The 20,866-nt window shown below is 35.7% G+C and overlaps 1 protein-coding gene across 1 annotated transcript in view; it reads right to left on the reverse strand.

The window, feature by feature from the left end:
- Positions 1–357: 357 nt before the first annotated feature.
- Positions 358–20,866, reverse strand: part of sdc2 (syndecan 2) — a 31,777-nt gene continuing 11,268 nt past the window's right edge. Inside the window, exons 2-5 of the mRNA XM_051873295.1 lie at positions 5,182–5,296; positions 4,942–5,102; positions 4,176–4,296; positions 358–2,105 (exon numbers count right to left, since the gene is read on the reverse strand). Of these exons, the coding sequence (XP_051729255.1) occupies positions 1,942–2,105; positions 4,176–4,296; positions 4,942–5,102; positions 5,182–5,296 (561 nt within the window). The 3' untranslated portion in view covers positions 358–1,941. The remainder of the gene's footprint in view (positions 2,106–4,175; positions 4,297–4,941; positions 5,103–5,181; positions 5,297–20,866) is intronic.

A 20,866-nucleotide genomic window follows, 5' to 3' on the forward strand; every position in this document is an offset into this window, starting at 1 on the left:
AGAATGACAGACCGACCGAACGACAGACAGATCGAATGACAGACAGAATGACAGACCGAATGAACAACAGACAGAATGACAGACCGAACGAGACAGATCGAACGACAGAAATCGAACAATACAGATCGAACAAACGACAGACAGATCAAAAGACAGACAGATCTGACAATATATAGAATGACAAACAGGACCAACAATAGATAGATTGAACGATAGACAGATTGAACGACAAATCGAACAACAGACTGAACGATATATAGATAGATAAATAGAATAGATAGAATGATAGATGGATGGATGGATGACAAACAGATGGATGAATGGATGCACAGGCAGATAAAAATGACAAGCAGCAAGTTTAGGCCACAATGTTTATTCAGTAGTGTTGTTTTAACTTATAGGTACAATACTGTCTGCTTTTGTACAACTAAAAAAAGTCACCATTTCATTCTGCTGTGCTAACACAAGAACCGTCACTCCAGCCACTCACGACGTACACATCGCGTCTAAATGACAGACATCTGCACGTTTTCAAATGGTAGGCACTTTTAAGGCAAGGTTTAAAACATTTGTGAATATACATTTATATATAATTCTATATAGATTTTTTTTTCCCCATACATGAATAAGTAATTGGATGCAAAGGTCAGATGTATACTCGAAAACAAAACTAACAGCTAACAATGAAACAAAACAAAACTCAAATGTGGCCAAAGGAATACACAGCAATGTGAAAATCAAACGAGTCTTTGGGTTTGCAGATGTTTTCTCAGTACCTTGCTTTGTTCAGCTCCAGCTTACATCAGGTGAGGGTCTGTACAGTCACTTCGGGGTGTTGGTCACAGTCAAGATACACAGGGATTCACGCTTCTCAAGGCAACTTCACAGCCTTTATATGGATCTAAAGAGCGTGAGTTGAATAGGGGACGTTACTGGCCTCCGTAATGGTTTCTGATGAGCATTTAACACCACGGATGAACCTCATTTCAAACTAGTTCACTGGAAACGGTTGATTTCAATGGTGATTCCAAGATGCCAGTTTGGAAAACGGCCCCTGTAACAGTAAAAATCAGATCTACTCTCTCCACGAACTAATAAAACAGATCACTGCAGTGTGACGTGAGGATAAATGTGGGCTTTTCATCAGTGAAACATCAGAACGGCGCTCTGATCAAAGGAAATACGTGTCTGGAGGAGGGCAGGCCGCGTCCGTTCGCCAGGATGAGGCTGTCGAGAATTGACGTATGCGAGGGTTCAAATGGCACTGGTCGTTTCTCTTAACCTACAAACACTCAAGCGGCGATGAAACTCAAATCAAACGGGTCTTTTATCGTATTTTCAGTTCTAAGCACCAAAGTTAATGTGAGCTGCAGGGAAACATTTACACTGAAGAGTTATTAGACTACAGAAAGGCATTTTTCAAACATCCGAGAAAATGATAAATTAATGAAACACTTATGATCAACATCAGACATGCTAGGACAAAAAAAGAAGATGATGAGAAATGAAATCAGGACTGATACAGAACAATTATATTCAATTATTCCACTTTAAAATTTTTCTTTACAAATACATACTGCTACAGTTAAAAAGTAGTCAGCGACTAAAAACAGCTCCTTTGACAGAAGACGGATGCGGATATCCTCGCCTTTTTTTTTTTACAGCTTTTTCAAATACACAGAAAATAATGTTTAAATACAGAGAGATTTGCCAAAAAAAAAAAAAAAAAAAAAAGAAGAAGCAATGTTTGCTTTTTCATTCTTTTTAAAAAAAAAAAAAAAAAAAAGAGGAAAGAAAAGCTCTTAATTACAATACTCTATGCAAAAGCTTTCCTTGCGTTATTTATTTTTTTCCTCAATCATGTCATATGATTTTTTTAATGCAGAAGGAGTTTGTCGTAGTCACTGATATTAGACCATCACTCTGGCTGATGAAGCGAGTCTATGCGTAAAACTCCTTGGTCGGAGCTTTCTGATAGGCCGCTCCGGACGGCTTCCTCTCCCCGAGGTCGTAGCTGCCTTCGTCCTTCTTTCTCATGCGGTACACCAAGAGGAGGATGAGGAAGATGGCAAAGAGGAAGCCGATAACTCCACCCGCAATGACAGCTGCAACAGAGGATTTAGGAAGGCCTTAATTTCAATTATGATAAGCACTGGTTTCTCACAGTATATGTCAAATATCATTCCTGTCGGACTACGTGACTAAAGCGTCATCTGGGAGTCTACGGCTCATACAAAGCAGATCCAGATTATGTCGATAATTAAATAAGGAACCCCTCGACAATGCTGGAGGGCTGAGAGATTGAGCGAGAGGAAGTGTGTCGACCCAAAACAGGCAGACACTATTTCTTTTCTCATTGTGGTTCACAGGATATTAAAGCTGAGTGTGCTTAAATTAAGAATTTGACCTTTGCACATCAAGAAATTGATCTGTTATTTTGAGCGAGTTGTATGGTAACATGTTTTTTATGCGTCTCTCCTAAGACAAAAGATTAAGTGGCCGTTCTGTCTGAAATGTGCAGCGAACTCTTCAAACTCCCAGTGAGAGATGCAACGAGAGTTTAAGAAATCATGAATTTTAAGCAAGTATTCTTCAATGACATCACCTAATATAGTAGCAAAATCATTATAAAAATATTTATGTTCACTACCGTTCATAAGTTTGGGGTCAGTAAGATTTATTTTATTTAATTTTTTTGGAAAGAAATTAAAGAAATTAATACTTTTATTCAGCAAGGATGCATTAAATTGATCAAAAGTGACAGTATAGACATTTATAATGTTGCAAAAGCTTTATATTTCAGATAACTGTCTATTCATCAAACAATCCTGAAAAAAATTGTACACAACTGTTTTCAACATTGATAATAATCATAAATGTTTCTTGAGCAGCAAATCATCATATTAGAATGATTTCTGAAGGATCATGTGACACTGAAGACTGGAGTAAGGATGCTGAAAATTCAGCTTTGATCACAGAAATAAATTACATTTTAAAATATATTTAAATAGAAAACAGTTATGTTAAATGGTACAAATATTTCACAATATTACTGTTTTTTCTGGTCAGCCTTGGTGAACATATGAGACTTCTTTCAAAAACATAAAAAAAGTTGTTCTGACCCCAAACGTTTAAACAGTATGTATATATATATATATATATATATATATGTGTGTGTGTGTGTGTGTGTGTATTATATATATATATATATATATATATATATATATATATATATAAAAAATATACACACACACACACACAGTATGCTGGCAAAATGAGTCGGAATGCACACGGGTTAATTTTGAGCTACAGGCAAAACAAGTGAAAAATTTTGTTTGAAATTGAGGTTTTCACAAAAATAAGTTCATTAAGCCCTCGTCTAGTGATCCCAAAGCGCCAAATAGCAATTAAACATCTAAAAGTATCTTTATTTGTACGTTTTCTGAGAGGAGTACCTTTCCTTTGTCCATGAAAAATGCGTTTTTCTCCGCTCGCTTCTTCCTCTCAGCACAAGTTTGGTATCGACGTAAAGCACAGCATTCCAACTTTGAGAATACTCATAGCGAATTCTCGATGGCATGAGTCTGAACCAATGAAATGTGGTTTTCAAACTCATGCTGATGTAAAGAAAACGATCTTCCTCGCGCTGACTGACAGATCCGAAGCGCTCACACAAAGATCCTGATATACTCACAGAATTACAGTATTTCAAAAAATCTGTTTTGGCGAGTATTCACACAAACATTATCTGTTATGTTTTAAGTGAACGTTTGGGGAAAAACATCTGATGTGTAACATAGTAGATCCGTTTTAATATATAGGCTGTCTGTTTCATTAATGTTAATCAAACAATTGTGGAATCATGGAAAAACAAACGTTGAATATATATATTTTTTTCCTATAGAAATGGGTTTTGACTTCGTTTGTGCCATATTTGGTGATATTACCAGGGATTTTAAGGCTAGATGATTTTGTTTAGGAACCTTCAGAAAACTTTAACTAAATTTTTCAATGTGCGAATAACAATAACTCATTTTTGAAAATTTGCTCATTGCGACTCATTTTGCCAGCACGGGTCACATATATATACTTTTTTGTCAAAAAGTGTTCAAAAGTGTCTTGCAGTGCTGCTGTAACTAATTAATAGGAGTATTTATCAGTTATAATTTACAGACCTGCCAAAACCTCTGTCCTCTGGAAGAGATTTTCCGACTGGACCTCCTGGGAGGCTCCAGGGAGGCTGGTGGTGCTCGTGACGGGGTTTCTACGTGAGTCTTCTGTGGCAGGAACTGGAGACTAAAGGGAGGGAAGAGGAGGATGTGTTACAAGACTTTATGACAGCACTGGACTCTCTCCTGGCTGCATGACTGCACATTTATGTGATTTACACTCAGAGATCCCACTGTGACCAAGAGACCCCATTTACACCTGGTTTGAAGATGGTTTCGGGTGATCGGATACATCTCAAATAACATAAAGGACTCTCTAATACCCTGTCAGTCAACCACTGCACTGAAACCATTGTTCATTTTTACACTTTTTTTTCCCAAAGATAAAAAGGGCTCCACTAGAACAGGTTTTCCTGCTTGAATGTTGATTATTTTCCTCATATTCTCCATTGTTGCAGCTCCGCTCTTCCCAGTCTGTCAGTAACGCTCTGTTTAGTTCCTGTCTCTGTGAAGCCCCTCCTTCTGAAAAGCACAATGTGCTCTGATTGGTCGGCTGGAGCAGCGTGTGTTGTGATTGGTGTTTGGAAATGTCCCGCCCCTTACCATAACCACCAGTTTCAACACACTACTAACTAACTCAACCAGGCCCCGCCCCTTTATTCTGCGCATGAATTATTTAAATGAGGAGCATTGTGAAGAAAACTCAAGACTACAATGGAGGTGTTTCAGGGAGTTCAGAAACTGTGATCAAGTTTTTATAGCTGGCACCCACCTCTATCCTGATTCGTTTCTTTGTGTCTTTGGGAGCATCGCGTGCTGTCGATGTCTCCACTTTCGGCGTGAAGTCTTTGGTGGAGTCCTGTGTGGGCTCTGCTTTAGGCACGATGAACAGTGTGTTTACTGTGGCAACTTCCACAATATCCTCTCCAGCTCCTGAAAGACAAACACATGCTGCGACATCCAACATGAAGGGATCAGACTGTGCACCTAGAATCGATGAGACACTCCTTACCCGATCCTGATCCGGAGCTGAAGTCGTCGTCATCTTCAGGGTAACCTCCTGACCCGGCGTCCTCCAGGTATAAGTCATCGGTCAAGGAGGGCGATTTGGCCGCAGAGACTGCTATCTGCAGAGGTAAAAGTTAATAAGGAGTCATAAAAATGGAGATTAAGATGTTTTTCGGCTTTCACTGCCTGTCTCTTATTGCTCAAACCCCTCGACTCAGAGGACCAGAGGCTATGAAATCGATTTTTTTCTCCCAGTAATGTGTTTGAAACTACTAAACTGCCCATCTTGCCATGCGATGAATGAGTATTCCCTTTCTGCTCTGCTTACTGCTGAAATCTGAAAGTCAATGTTTTCTGCCTTAACACGTATTATACATGGCCTAACCTTCTCATCAAAGACTCAAGCCCAGCAGACACAAGTAAAATCTGCTCCATAACCGAGAGTTCAGAATGAACTGCAAGCTCAGCCGTTTCTTTATAACCACTTTATGACATTTTAAAGCACAGAAGAAACTTTCTAAACCGGTTGATTCTCAGGAGCACAAGTTACCGCACCACCTGCGGAAGTGGCGAATTTACTAAATATTTGCACCACTTTTGCAAGTGGTATTTGAGTGGAAAAACACAACTAACCCTTCATGTGAATGTGCTGAAAGGGCAGTTGAATTATGTCATTGCCATTCATTTCAATGCAAACACTCCTATTTTCTGCCAAATAGGCTCATTGTTCTGTATTTACTAAACTCACTCGTTTGCTTAGTGCAATTAACGCTGTGTGATTAAACAGGATTTTATTAAGAGAGGCATTTGTGTGCATATTCTAGCAATCATGGCAGCAGTTATTCATCAAATGATGAACAAATAATGGAGAAGAACGTTATAATCGTGCATATATTCAGACATGCACACTTTATGCATTTAAAGAGCGTATTCAGGTGTATATTATATATATATAAAAACATAAAATAATCAAATATATAAAATATATAAATATTTAAATAAATATAAATTTAATGCAATGTCTTATATTTATATATTTTATATATTTGATTGTGTTTATATATATATATATATATATATATATATATATATATATATATATATACACCTGAAAAATATTAACTTTAAGTTGATCTTTTTTTAATCAACTAATTGATTATAAATAAAATGTAATAAAATAGAAATATAAAGTAAAATATTACCTGAATATACAATATATACCTGAAAAAAGCTACTTTAGGCACATAGTTTTTTATACCCACCATAAGAGTACTATTAGATGTATAGAGCTGAAGAGAAGCATAAAACTAAATAAAAAAAAATTAATAAAAAAATTAAATAAAATAATAAAATTGGATGATCCTCTTGTGAGGGACTTCCTTTCTAAAATATAAATACAGCCATATATCTTAATGTATGCATATTTACACTGTGAAAAACAAATATATTATCTATATATATATATATATATATATATATATATTATATATATATATATATATATAAAATATTCACTATAAGTTGATCTTTTTTCTACCCATGATAAGAGTACTATTACATGTATAAACCTGAAGTGAAACAAAAACTATAAAATAAATGATTATGTAATAGAGTAATATAATAAATACAACAAAAGAAAATAAAATAAAAAAACTAAAAATAAATAAATAAATAAAATTAAATAAAATTTAATTATAATAAAAAAATAATGAAATGAAATGAAATGAAATGAAATGAAATTAAATTAAATAAAAAAATTAATAAAATAAAATAAAATAAAAAATAGTCTGAAAACCCTGAGCTGGCAAAAATTGCACTGTACATACAGGGTTTAGCACAGATTTGTAGCCGCTTTTATTGTGGTTTTGTGAACAGCGTCCCAGAATGCTCTGCTGAAATACTTGGTTGGACAGCTGACATTGTGCTTTTTAACTAAATAAATACATTTCAAATATCCGTGCCAAATTTTAATTGCACTGTTCCAGTGTAACACAGATTGGGATACAGCATCAATCCTCATGACTGTGCATTAACTATCAGAAGAGGTTTTTGTGGTAGTGCTAATCATGTTCCTTTGTGTTATTTGGTCTTTGTGGAGTGGTTTACAGGCCCCGTGACAACCAGCACTGAGCCTCAGCCCAACCCTGTCCGTGACGGTCTGTCCATACGGATGCGGCCCATAATGTGGTCACCATAAATCACACTTGAGCCCGGGAATGAAGCACAGAGAGTCTGCAGCACATGCTGGAGTCTTTCTTTTAAGGGCCGTCCCTGTTCTCAGCTGATAGAGACACAGAGTCACGTAACATTATTTTTTGAGAAAGAAAATATCTGTTGTCAACGAATGTATGTAAAACTCAGTAATGTTACACATGTTTGTAAGACCTACTATCTTCTTTAAAAAGAGCCTGAGCTGTTTCACAAAGAGGTAGAGCTGCAGAGAAGATGCTGAAAGGACACAATGATGAAACAGAACAATAACTGGCTCATTCAAAAGCAGCGGTGACGTCCCACAGAAAAGCATTCAAGCCAAAGTCCTGATCAAAGGAGGAATTTGTTCAAAGCAACTTTATCTTAACCTCTCTAACCCAGCATGGCTATTCTCTCGGTGGACAATTGACTCGGCCGGCCCACACGACACTGCTGTTGATCTGGTCAAACTCTTTCTCCACTGATTGAAATGCAAAGTACAAAGGACACAATTATCTGGGCCACACACACGGCGCATCAGCTGTGCTCGATATCTTGAGTCAATTCTTTCTGTCAATGTGATTCTAGTCAAAGTTCTGCAGTGAGGTGTCTAATGTGTCTTCGGACAATAAACAGCCCACGCAGCTCTTAAGATGTTTTCAAGACCTTTTGAAGGAATGCATTTTACTTGAGTGCTCTTGAACGATTAGTGTCTATCTTTAAAAAACACAAACAAATTGCAGCGGATCGATGAGATGCTTTTGTGCATGAGTTGTGTATTTATATTCTGTGATCAGCATGAGAAATGGAAATGTACAACACAATTAGTGATGATTGCTTAGTCAAGAATCACCATTACTATCTACTGCTTATATTACGAGTTATTAAACTGTAACTCAGTTTACATATATGATATATTATTATTTATAATACATATTATATATGCCTTAATTTATAGTACTTAGTAAAAAGATGGCATTAAAAAAAAAAATTAAAATATACTTGCTTTACATTGTTCCTACATGTTTTTGGTGATTTAATGGAAAAATTACAATATAAAATATTACACATTTTAATGTTAGATGTTTATATATATATATATATATATATATATATATATATATATATATATGTATATATATATATATTATTAAATATTTATATATATATATATATATATATATATATATATATATATATATATATATATATATATATATATATATATATATATTATTAAATATTTATATATATAAATTATATATAATACACACAAACATGTATAAGAAATAAATAGTTGAATATATATAGGTATTTAAATAAATATGAATTCACTGGAATATTTATATTTGATATGTGTATAACATATTAACATATAAAATAAATTAAATTATGTAATAAATTATTTAATATTTAATAGCACAAACACATATTATATTATATATATAAAATAGCATAAATAAATAATCGAATATATAAATATTTAAATAAATATAAATTCAATTAAATATTTATATTTTATATAATATATGTATAACATATTAACATTAAAGAAAATTATGTAATAAATTATTTAATATTCAATAACACACATATATATATATAATTGAAAATATAAATATTTAAATAAATGTAAATTCAATTAAATATATTTTGCAAAATGTATGTATAACATTTAATTTAATATATACACATACATATATACACACACACACACACATATATATATATATATAAAATAAAATATATATTTATTTAATTTAATGCAATATTGATATTTTATATATGTGTAACATACATTATATAAATACAATTATTTAATAAATTATTTAATATATAATAAAATGTATTGTATATTATAATATTTTATCTTGCACAGTTTTGCTTAAATAAACACATGCAGTCTAATGTTTTTGGCCCGCTGCTTCTCCCTGTTTTGAGCGTCCTGTCATGATTGCAGCATGTTAAGAAAAAAAAAACAAATGATTGGGGTCACGTTCACCGCCCTAATTATACAGGACATCCCTAAGACTGATTAGTCGACTAGCCGTTTGTCCCTAATATATATGCACATCCCAACCTGACACACATTTGTTGTGGTTTACTTCTTCCAGCCGGGTCAATGGCGTCACGTACCACGTGTAAATAAGTTGATCAGCGAGGACAGTGACGCGGGGCGGTAACGAGCGCTGGAGAGTGACCTCATCAGACAGGAATCGCAGTAATGAAGGGGCCAGCAGTTTGTGGCCCCCGTTATGAAACAGTCACAGCATTTACTTTTGTGTGTCTCTAATGAACAGGCAACCAGCAGGAGGCTGCTCTGTTTCCATAGTGAGACCGAGACGGAGAAACCAGGGAGGGATGAGCGAGAGGACATTGACGATAAATGGAGCGGCTGAGGGAGGGAATGGGGACGTGAGGAAGCGAGAGATTACCGCTGCTAAGGACAATCTGCTGCCCTCAGGTTACATTGCTAAAAGCCTGTCAAACTGCACATCTATGCCTAGCAACCTCTGAAAGGCAAGAAAGGCTCCTGCTGTCTGACATACGCTTTAAGCCATGTTATTGTTAAAGAGGGGGAAATGGAGAGAAGGACAAATGTGGCAGAGCTTTACGTGGCCCGGCTGTCGCTTGAATGTTCAAATAACCTTATTTTCCTCATATTCTCCATTGTTCAGCTCCTCTCTTCCGAGTCTGTCAGTAACGCTCTGTTTAGTTCCTGTCTCTATGAAGCCCCTCCTTCTGAAAAGCACAATGTGCTCTGATTGGTGTTTGGGAAATGTCCCGCCCCTTACCATAACTGCCAGTTTCAACACACTACTAACTAACTCAACCAGGCCCCGCCCCTTTATTCTGCGTATGAATTATTTAAATGAGGAATATTGTGACGTGTTTGGAAAAAAGCATCATAGGGCCCCTTTAAAAGACAATATTTTGGACTCTATTTTGTTACTTTTATCCCTCAAAAGTGATGAAGCCTGTAAGCTTATCTATCAAAACAGCGAGGAACAGATCTACACCACAATCAATACTGAAGTCTTGTGCAGCGTTCATGAGGGGGTTTGAGGATTAATCACGACTGGGTGGAAACAGCTCTCATGTCACGGCCCAAAGACAGAACGAGAGCAGAGTAAAGAAGCCAAGTCTGTAATGGAGATTAGAAATGTGCATTGTGAACGCTCGAATACTCGAAAGATAAATCAACCGAATAACACTTTCTGTGTTAGAAAAGTTCTACTTGTGGTACTGTATGATTATTTTGCTTTACCTTTCAATAGTCTCTTCTGCTCACCAAGACTGCATTTATTTTAATCAAAAATACAGTAAAAATTGTGAAATATTATTCCAATTTAAATCAGCTGTTTTCTATGTGAATATATAGTAAAGTGTAATTTATTCCTGTGATCAAAGCTGAATTTTCAGCATCATTACTCCAGTCTTCAGTGTCACATGATCCTTCAGAAATCATTCTAATATGCTGGTATAGTCTTTACTGTCACTTTTGATTAATTTGATGCATCCTTGCTGATTAAAAAGATTAATTTCTTTCCAAAACAACAACAAAATCTTACTTGACCCACACTTTCGAACAGTAGCATTTACTGACAATTATCTTTTCAACAATAAAATGTAGTAATCTTAGTTAAATGTATATTCCCTGAATGCTTCTTTATACACACATTTTAATAAAGTAAAAAATTAATTTAATAAAAATTAAATATGATTAAAATAAAATATAATTTTACATTCCATATATGTCTTAATTAAATATTAAAATAAAGAACCACATTTAATAAAAAAAATATGAATAAATTAAAATATAATTTTATATTTTATTATAATGTCTTCATTAAAAAATTAAAATAAAGTACCATATTTTTTTATAAAAAATAAATAAATGCAATAAAAAATAAATATGAATAAAATAAAGTATAATTATATATAAAAAATAAATATACAAAATATAAAAAAATATAAAATATAAGTGTCTTCATTAAAAAGTAATGAATTTAATAAAAAATAAATATGAATAAAATATTATTTTACATTCTATTATATACAATGTCCTCATTAAAAAGTTAAAATAAGGACCATAATTTTTTTAAATAAAAAAATTAATTAATAAATAATATTTAATAAAATAAATATGAATAAAATAAAATTATATAACAATTTATATATATATAAATTGTATGTATATGTATATATATATATATATATATATATATATATATATATATATATATATATACATATATATACACACACACACATACATACACACACACACGTCTTCATTAAAAAGTTTTAAAAAAGTACCATAACTTATTTTTTTTTTTTTTTTTTCATTCAAGATGGAGAAGCCAAATTCTAACTTGTTTTCAGAGAACATACAGATTTTTTTTTTGTGTGTGTGTGTGTGTGTGTGTGTGTATGCATTTCTATTATATTAATTGCAAAGACATTTTTTGTGCGCTCAGTGTATAGTTCACAGTATACAGTTGTTTGGTTTCCCAACTCAAACCAAATAAAACTTCACACAATTAGTGTATTTTCATGATTATTGCCGTCACTTCTGAGTACTTGTGATGATCCCTAATGAAGAATGAACCACCAAAATACTGAATGCATAAGATTTAGCAACTGTTGTATCTTCTAAGTCACCAGAAACACACATTAGTGATATCTGAAGCTGCATCAACTCAAAGACACATATGGTTAATCAAACGGCCTTTTCAAGCATCGATTTAATCAGGAAATGCTGCACTGTGGAAGAAGAATATAGGGGTATGATCTCTCTGAGGTTTTATTGCCTTCCTCAGGTTCATAATCAGGAACTAATTAACAGTCTTTCAGGAAAAAGAGCAGAGGGGAGCTTCTCCAGGAAGTGGACACCAATCAAAGTCAAGCCCAAACCCGAGCGGGTCTGGAACGCGTCCAGGAGGAACGTTTGTGAGCTGACATCATTCACGGTCTGATCTACAAACCAGAATCTCCTCATCGGTCCTGCGAGACACATGAGGCCTTTCCTCTTTCTCTGCGGGGAGGGTTAAGAAATGCTTTGAAGCCGACTTTGACTGATCAAGGGATAGGAGCTACATAAACGTCTAGAAGTTTTAGGGAAGTGCTCATTGAGCTCTAATCCTCAGTCTAACAGCACACAATGAAGAATTAACCGTAGACCTCCAACATATAAGCCTCCACAGCTCTGTGCTCCAGAGGTGACTGTATTAATCAAAAAGAAAGCCACGGATTCATTCCAGGCTCTTCATTCACACAAAGAAAGACTCCATGGTGAAGTTTATAGTACTTCATCGCCATATTTCAAGGCCTGTCTTCATGCAGAATTCAAAAAATGAAGCATTTTTTAAAAACTGAATAGAAAACGGAGACAGCTGCCGCTGAGAGTGCTGAAAAAGGACCATTTATTACCGGCAAATCTGGGATCCAGAGAAGTAAACAGGGGAACCGAAGATCTCAGCAGGTCTACGCTGGCAGCCGTTCATCCACAACCTGCTCTCATCGTTCGTCAAAAGTGCTCGTGAAAGCATGTTGGGCAGAGAAGCAAGTGCACTGGCCCAGCACAGATTAATACGCTCTCAGATTCCAAAACAAACGGCTGTCTGACATACGCAGGCCGGCGCCACATTCCTGGGCTAGTGCCCCATGTAAGGATACGAAGGGTCTCCTTGCCGTAGCTGCAGGGGCAAACACTTTTGCAACAACAGAGGAAGCACTCTGACAGACCTTGTGCAAAACATGAGGGTCTAATTGGGCTTTCAAAGGACAAAATGTACTTTAAAGTAGTGCTGGAACCAACAATTATTTTGCTAATTGATTATTCCATCGATTAATCAAATGAAAAGTTCAAAAAAATACTCCAAACAATGTGCAATTGTAAAGCCGATGAAAACAAATAAAAGCTCCCAATTCAGAGGCGGCGTTCTTTGAAGGCTATATTTAGCTATATTTTATCCATGAAATCCATTTTATTTTTCCCTGAATTCTGTGTTTTCCTTTTTATTTTTAGGGGAATCTGTGTTTTATGATTTAATACTGAACACAGAACAACTGCATTTTTATTTTTTTGTCAAATAAGATGCTGCACAACAGAATTGTATAAATTCAAAACATGGATGAAAAAATATCTTAGTTGTATGATATTCCTTAGAAATATTATTATTAATAATGAAAAATAATAATTATTAAATAAATAACTATTGTTATTATTATCACTTTGAGAAGTACATTTTAGTATACAGTAGTGATATATTTCTGTCATAATTTCTTCAAATTAAACCCTTTTTCTTTTTTTTTTTTTTTGATGGTTTGTCGTGATCTTAGTTTCAGTTTCAGTGTGTTTGACGGTAGTTTTTCTCAAATGAAATGGTGAAAAGCTTGTGAAGTGACTCTCAGAGCAGCTCTGGACATGTTTCATGTGTTCATATCTTCATATATTGAGACGGATATCTATATATTAAACAAAATCATGTCAAAATGCCCGCCTTGGCACGTATCTTCGTAAACATAGTCAGTTATGTCTTAAGTGAATGTAAACCGTTGAGAAAGAAAACGCATGTGTATCAGTATATTTGATCCGTGCATCAGCTCTTAAAGTGACAGCAGCCTAATATTTCTGCTGTCTGTGTCATTATTGTTAATCAAACAACAAAACACAAAGAACAAACACTCGCTGCTCTTTACTGAATAACTTTTGTAACTTAAGGATTAATCGGTTTCATTGCTGGTAAAAAAAATATTTTTCTTAAGTCAACCGGTCATTGGGAGGTGTGGCAAAAAGTTAGATTTAGGCCTTGGATATAACTATAAAATCTAAGTTATGCACTTAGAAAAACACGCTTTGAAAGCAACATCACACATGTCTGTCAAAGCACATGAAAGGGCAAGCCACGATAAACATTTATGCTTTTTGTTTCGGACATGTTTGCGTCATGCATCTTTCCCGCAGCTGGTCAAACTAAGGTTATGCATCAAATACAGACATTAATATTCATTTTAGGCAGATCATAGCTAAAGCTTTCATGTGCAAGCTTATATATGGCTTCTTGGCCACATGTCTACTGCCTGTAACCTGGCCTAACACCTCATAAAGGGCCGGACAGCCAGGCCAGAGAGATGCCGGCCCCTGAAACTGACCGGGGCCATTAATACCTGATCCTGTGATGGATCAAATATGTAGAGGCATTCTGACAATATCTGACAGCATTCTGCCACCGCTTCACATTAAAAGGAAAGACTGCATATCATAATTATCATGTATGTAAAGGTCATCTAAGTAAATTCTCATCTTTTTGATTAGATTGAAAGACTCCATTAAAAGGTCTGAAATAGTGTTAAAAGATCTCTAGTAATTATGTGACTGATTTTTAATTTCCAACCTATTTTGGGTTTATTTTAAGCCAGACATATAGTCATTTTTAAACAATAGTTGGGTTAAATAAAACTGCCCAGCAAACATTTAACCCAATCGCTGGGTTTGTCCATTTTCAACCCAACTTGGTTTGTTTTTACCTCATCATTTTTTTAGAGTGTGTGTGACTTAATTTCTTCTGGGGAACATAAAAGAAAATATTTTGAAAAATTGCTCATAGAATGAAAGCCAATAATAGGGTGCAATGTTGTTTTGGACTCCACTGATTTTCATTCTCTGAACTAAAACAATTCAAACACTTCCAAAAGGAGCAAACAGCAACTTCAATGAATGATCTCAGCTTTGCAAAAATAAAAATAAAAAATTGTTTTCCGCCCCCCCTCCAGATACATCATACTACAGCTATGACTTCCTGTCTTGCTCCCCTGAGAGGATGAATAACAATTTCATGGTTTCCAGGCCAAACCGAAACAAATGACAATCTGCCCGGAGGTGTACAGCCTCTAGATTATTATCTGATCTATAATAAAGCACAATACAACTTCAAGATTGCCAATATACACTCCAAGGTCATATTTGTTCAAGCAATTATCCATATCACCATTGTTTAGTTTGCCCGTACAAACTTCAGAAATGCAAACTTCATGGGAGCCTCTCAATAATTAACTCTTAAAGTGTATTTTAAAGGATTTTCTGATCTAAGATTGCGATCATGGTGGTTTGCTCTCATCTCCAAGTCTTCTTATAGCTCCACGGCGACGCCTGACCGGTGATTCCTCGACCCAGTTAAACAGCTTTTGATACTCACTAGAATTTTTTTTGTGAGCCGTGAAATGCTATATGCTGGGAAATGGGCTTCGCCCTCCCAGTCATGTTTTGAATAAAGATTAGCAGTTAAAGTTAAAGCAGATAAAGTTATGGATTTGCAGCAGCGCAGCAGTTCTGTCCCCTCTGGTTAAAGAAGAAATGGGACAAGTGTGCAAACCTCGGAGGGTTTTGATTTCATAAAACACCTCGCATGCATCTGCATTTCTTCCCAGCATGAGGGATGAATACAAATCAAGTATCAGAGACTGATAAAAAAATATATTATTAAATCAGCGTATGCCTCCAGGAGAAAGAATCAACAACTTAAAGCCTTACTTTATATCTCTTGTGTTGAGGTTTAACATACAAAAATTATTAACAACATATATATATATATATATATATATATATATATATATATATATATATATATATATATATATATATATGAACAATGGCAGAGATTTCATTCATGCATGATATGGTCTGGATGAAATACCAAATATTTATAAAATGTTTACAATATTTTTGCTGATATAAAAATCTACAGATATAGCAAAAATGGCAATGTTTTTGATGCACTTTAAGTACTTATAAATTTTTTAACTGTGTCCCTTATTTAAACCTCAGAGGTTTGAACTGTGGAAAATAGTTTGAATAAGTTATGGAAATATCTTCTTTAAAAGTGAACAAATCTGTTGAATGAATGATTCAGTGACTCGCTCATAAAGGCTTCACTTGTTTCATTGCTTTCTTTGCCGTTTTTGCACTTCTGTCTATCTTGTATATTTGTATATTATTCATTTCTTCTTTTTATTATCTGTGTCTTGTCGCTGTCACTCTGTTGCACTGTGGAGCTTCTGTCACTAAAACAAATTACTAGTATGTGTAAACATACCTGGCAATAAAGCTCTTTCTGATTCTGATTACCGGATGAATCAGTGTTTTTGAATGAATCTGTTGAGTGAATGATTCAATGACTCACTCATAAAGACTTCACTTGTTTCATTACTGGATGAATCAGCGTTTTTGAAACAAATCTGTTGAATGAATGATTCAATGACAAACATTTTTTAACAGTCTCTTGTCGCCACCTACTGGTGTAACGATGTAATTGATACAATCTTTATTTGAAGCATCAAGTTACATTCAAAAGGCGATTTACTCTATTTTGATCGCTACAGTAGACATTGTTTATATTCAAAATATAAACTTTTATCCCACTACTTCTGTGATCATTTCAATTATTATAACAGAAATAAATGATACTGTGTGGTTGAAAAGACTGTCTGCGAATCTGTTTCATATATAGGAATAAGATTGCAAGAGTGTTTGAATCGAGATCGCAACGTTTTACTGTTCGTGCAGCTCTACTAAAAACTGTTTAAATGTAAATTCTTTGCTTTGTCTAGTTGGGTTCGCAGCACATTGACATTTGACCTCAATGTGACAAACAGCGTGTTTCCCTGAACCGCTCTTCAAGATGTTGTAACAACTCAGGTTTGCACCGACACAGACATGAATCTGCCAAGACAGGAAATGAAAGCTCAGTACAGCTGGCAGCTTCTCTCACAGGAGCCCAGAAAACGCAAGGATCAAGGTGGATGTTTTAGGAAACAGATGCTTCGGCTGTACAGGGTCCATTCTGAAGCTCCTCAGAGAGAACAGCAGCTAAACGGCATTAGTCAGAATGAGCAGAGCTGGACCGGCTGGCGTGAAGCACCTCACCGCTCTGCTCCGTCAGCGTTTGATAGACATTCGAATGCTTGTGAGGAACATGCCAGATCTTTAAGAACAAGAGAGGCTGCTAGACTCTTTTAAAGGAGTGATTTTAAAGCTGACAGGAAAAAGCAAACACTGACTACAACATAATCAGTTACTAATATTTCGTTGGTTCTCTCTTGTTTTTGCATGTGTTCATAATAAGCCTGGACAAAAATTATGTCGCACAATTTGTCATGTTTCATTGCATTATTATCACAAAGAAAACAAGCACAACTATGCAATATGCTTACAAAATTGTTTAATAATATTTGAATAAAGCAAAAAGATGTCAATTTTCCCAGGCCGGACATCACTGCAAGTAATTATAAAATGTATAAAATAATAACAGGTATTTCAAGAACTTCAACTTACCGAACAGGTTGGTTCTTACAGTACAAAAATGAATCACATACCGAATACTTAACACTTTAATACCTGGAGAAGCAGAAGGGACGCACATGTGGCCACATGAATATGTAACAAAGGATAAAACACACATGTTCCTGAGCAGACCTTTGCTCGGGCTGCTCAGTGTTGGCACTGCATCATGAGATGGATAAATGCCGCCTTTCAAGCCAGAACATGTCTGGCAAATCCCCCAGGTTTCTAGAAACACAGGTGGTGTCTTGGGAGGAACCCGGGAGGATGGCATCTCTACAGCATATGTCATGCGGACAAGCAGGGTCAAGAAGCAGGATGGCCTGCAGTGTGAGAGAGTTTCAGGCCACTAGACCGAATGGGCCCATGCTGCACTGCCACTGAAAATCTTACATTCATTCATCTTAATTGCTTTTATATTGTTTTGTTTTTTTTTATGAATGTATGGAGGTACATTTTTGTAAAGAAACATTTTTGTAAAGAAAATATACCTACACTATAGTTAAGATTTTTTAATGTTTTTGAAAGAAGTCTCTTCTGCTCACCAAAGCTGAATTTATTTTATTAAAAAATACAGTAAAAATTGTGAAATATTATTATGATTTAAAGTAGCCATTTTCTATGTGAATATATAGTAAAAATGTAATTTATTTCTGTGATCAAAGCTGGATTTTCTACATCATTACTCCAGTCTTCAGTGTCACATGATCCTTCAGAAATCATTCTGATTTGCTGCTCAAGAAACATAATATTTGTGGAAATTGATACTTTTTTGTCTGGATTCATTGATGAATAGAACTCTTCTTACTGTTGAGTCCTGCCATTTATTTTACTGCAAATTGTTATGTGGAAAGTGTCACACCCTTTCAACACACCGACTGAAAAGGCCTTGACAAAGGTAAAACTGTCAGTTACATATTATCCAAGATAAAAAGGCCTATTGAATTCGATCCATCTCTGATGTAATATTAACGCCACTGACATGAGGGCATCACAACAACAATCTCACTTCTTCTTCTTCTTCAAAAAAAAGGAAGATCTGGCATGATTTGTTTAATCATACAAAGCTCCTTCCTATAATGCACTGGGACTGAGGGTCAAAATGTGGCATTGTGAGATTAAAAGATAACACAAACCCCAGCCTCTCTCACAGAGTTTCCCTGAGTCTGCATTGATAAAGGCTTGTCTTCCATCAGCATTAGGCCGGGGCTTTGTGCTCAAACTACCCCACACAACCCCTAAAAACTTCAAGCTTCCTGAGGGACAATGATGTATAAATTAGCTGCCAGTTCAAAGTTTAATTTAATCCAGATTTCAGCCGCTGCTGAAGTGGAGCAGAATAGCTTGGGATGCTTTGTCCAGTCTCACGCCTGCTTCCCCGCCTCCCCTTCTCCGACAGGAAGCTCTGGAAGGCTTCTTTAGTTTCAGCTCATTAACCTCTCAGTGGTTAGAGAACCCCGAGCATGCAATAGTCTGAAACAGAAAAGCAACAAAGGGCAGGACACGACAATGCCACAATGTCTTCCTGAGAACATTAAGGAGACGAGCACTGCCTGTTTTCTAACACTCTCTGGACTCCTGCGGTGTAGCAAAAGGTGACCTATTATGTTTTTTACATCTTCAACTTTCTTTAGTGTGTAATGTTGCTGTTTGAGCCTGAAAAAGGTCTGCGTTTACAAGGTTATTCTCTATATCAGTGTGAGTGTTTCTGAACTCCCTGAAACGCCTCCATTGTGGTCTTGAGTTTTCTTGCAGGAACGAACACGTCACAATATTCCTCATTTAAATAATTCATATGCAGAATAAAGAGGCGGGGCCTGGTTGAGTTAGTTTGTTGAAACTGCCGGTTATGGTAAGGGGCAGGACATTTTCCAAACACGCACTAAGCACTTGACCAATCACAACACACTGCTCCAGCTGACCAATCAGAGCACATTGTGCTTTTCAGAAGGAGGGGCTTCATACACTAAAAAATCTTGGGTTATTTTTTCTACCCAAGTCCTAAGGTGAGCCTTTTGGCTCATTTTTTGGGTTATTTTTTCAGCGTTTGGGTAGTTTTTGTGTTACCCAGATCCTGGGTCAGACGTAACAACCCAGCGTTTGGGTAGTTTTTGTGTTACCCAGATCCTGGGTCAGACGTAACAACCCAGTGTTTGGGTAGTTTTTGTGTTACTCAGATCCTGGATCAGACATAATAACCCTGTGGTTGAGTTATTTATCTCGGGCTTTTTGCGCCCTCTTCAGGAGAGAGCAGTGCAGCTCCGTCAAATTGGTGCGTGTCTTCGGTAAAATACAGGTTTGTGTACATTTAATTTTATCTATAAATTCGTTTATTGTTCTGTATATTGTTTAATTTTATGCAAAGCAACATACAGGGGCGCGATGTGAGTCACCTAAACGAGTGTTGCGTCGGTCTTTTTCGCGTCATGGAAACACCTGATGCCTTACATAAAATGTTATGATTTTATTCAAAAAAAAGGATGTTCAAATATGTTCTCAGAATTTTACAATGATTATTTATGGACAGGTTATGGAGTCAGTCACAGCATTTTTCGGCTGTGAAATGCAGATCATTCGAGTGAAATGCAGGCGGCGGTCTGAAGTTAGCAGTTCCCCCGCCGAACGCGAGCCATCTCCAGCACAAGATCTCAGTATTACAGTACAAATGAATCAACCCATTATGCTGGGTTAAATAAACAACCCAATTTGTTGGGTAAAATTAACCCAACATGTGTTCTGTCCTATATTACCCAGCCCTTCGGTCCAAATTGGGTTGTTTTAACCCAGTGTTTTTTAGAGTGTAAAGACAGAAACTAAACTGAGCGTTTCTGACAGAACGGGAAGAGAGGTGCCGCAACAATGTCATTCAATCCGTTTTTTCATGAAAACCTATTCTAGTAGACCCCAAAAGCAAAATCAAGACTTTAAAAACTAGCTGGCCTCTAAGTGCCGGTTAGTAAGATTTCACTAATAGCATAGGAATCTAAAAGTGGGAGTTCTTTCCTGAAAGTTTGTGCTGACGCAAACTGTTTTTCGCCCATCCGTTTACATAGGCATCAAAAATGATGACCTGCCAGAGTTGTTCATCACTTGGCACTGCAAATAGGCCCTTATCTGCCGAGATAAAAGCTGGAGGCGATTTCGACGCTTCAGTGGC

This window comes from Ctenopharyngodon idella, chromosome 19 (genome assembly GCF_019924925.1).
Source record: "Ctenopharyngodon idella isolate HZGC_01 chromosome 19, HZGC01, whole genome shotgun sequence".
NCBI classification, from domain to species: domain Eukaryota; kingdom Metazoa; phylum Chordata; class Actinopteri; order Cypriniformes; family Xenocyprididae; genus Ctenopharyngodon; species Ctenopharyngodon idella.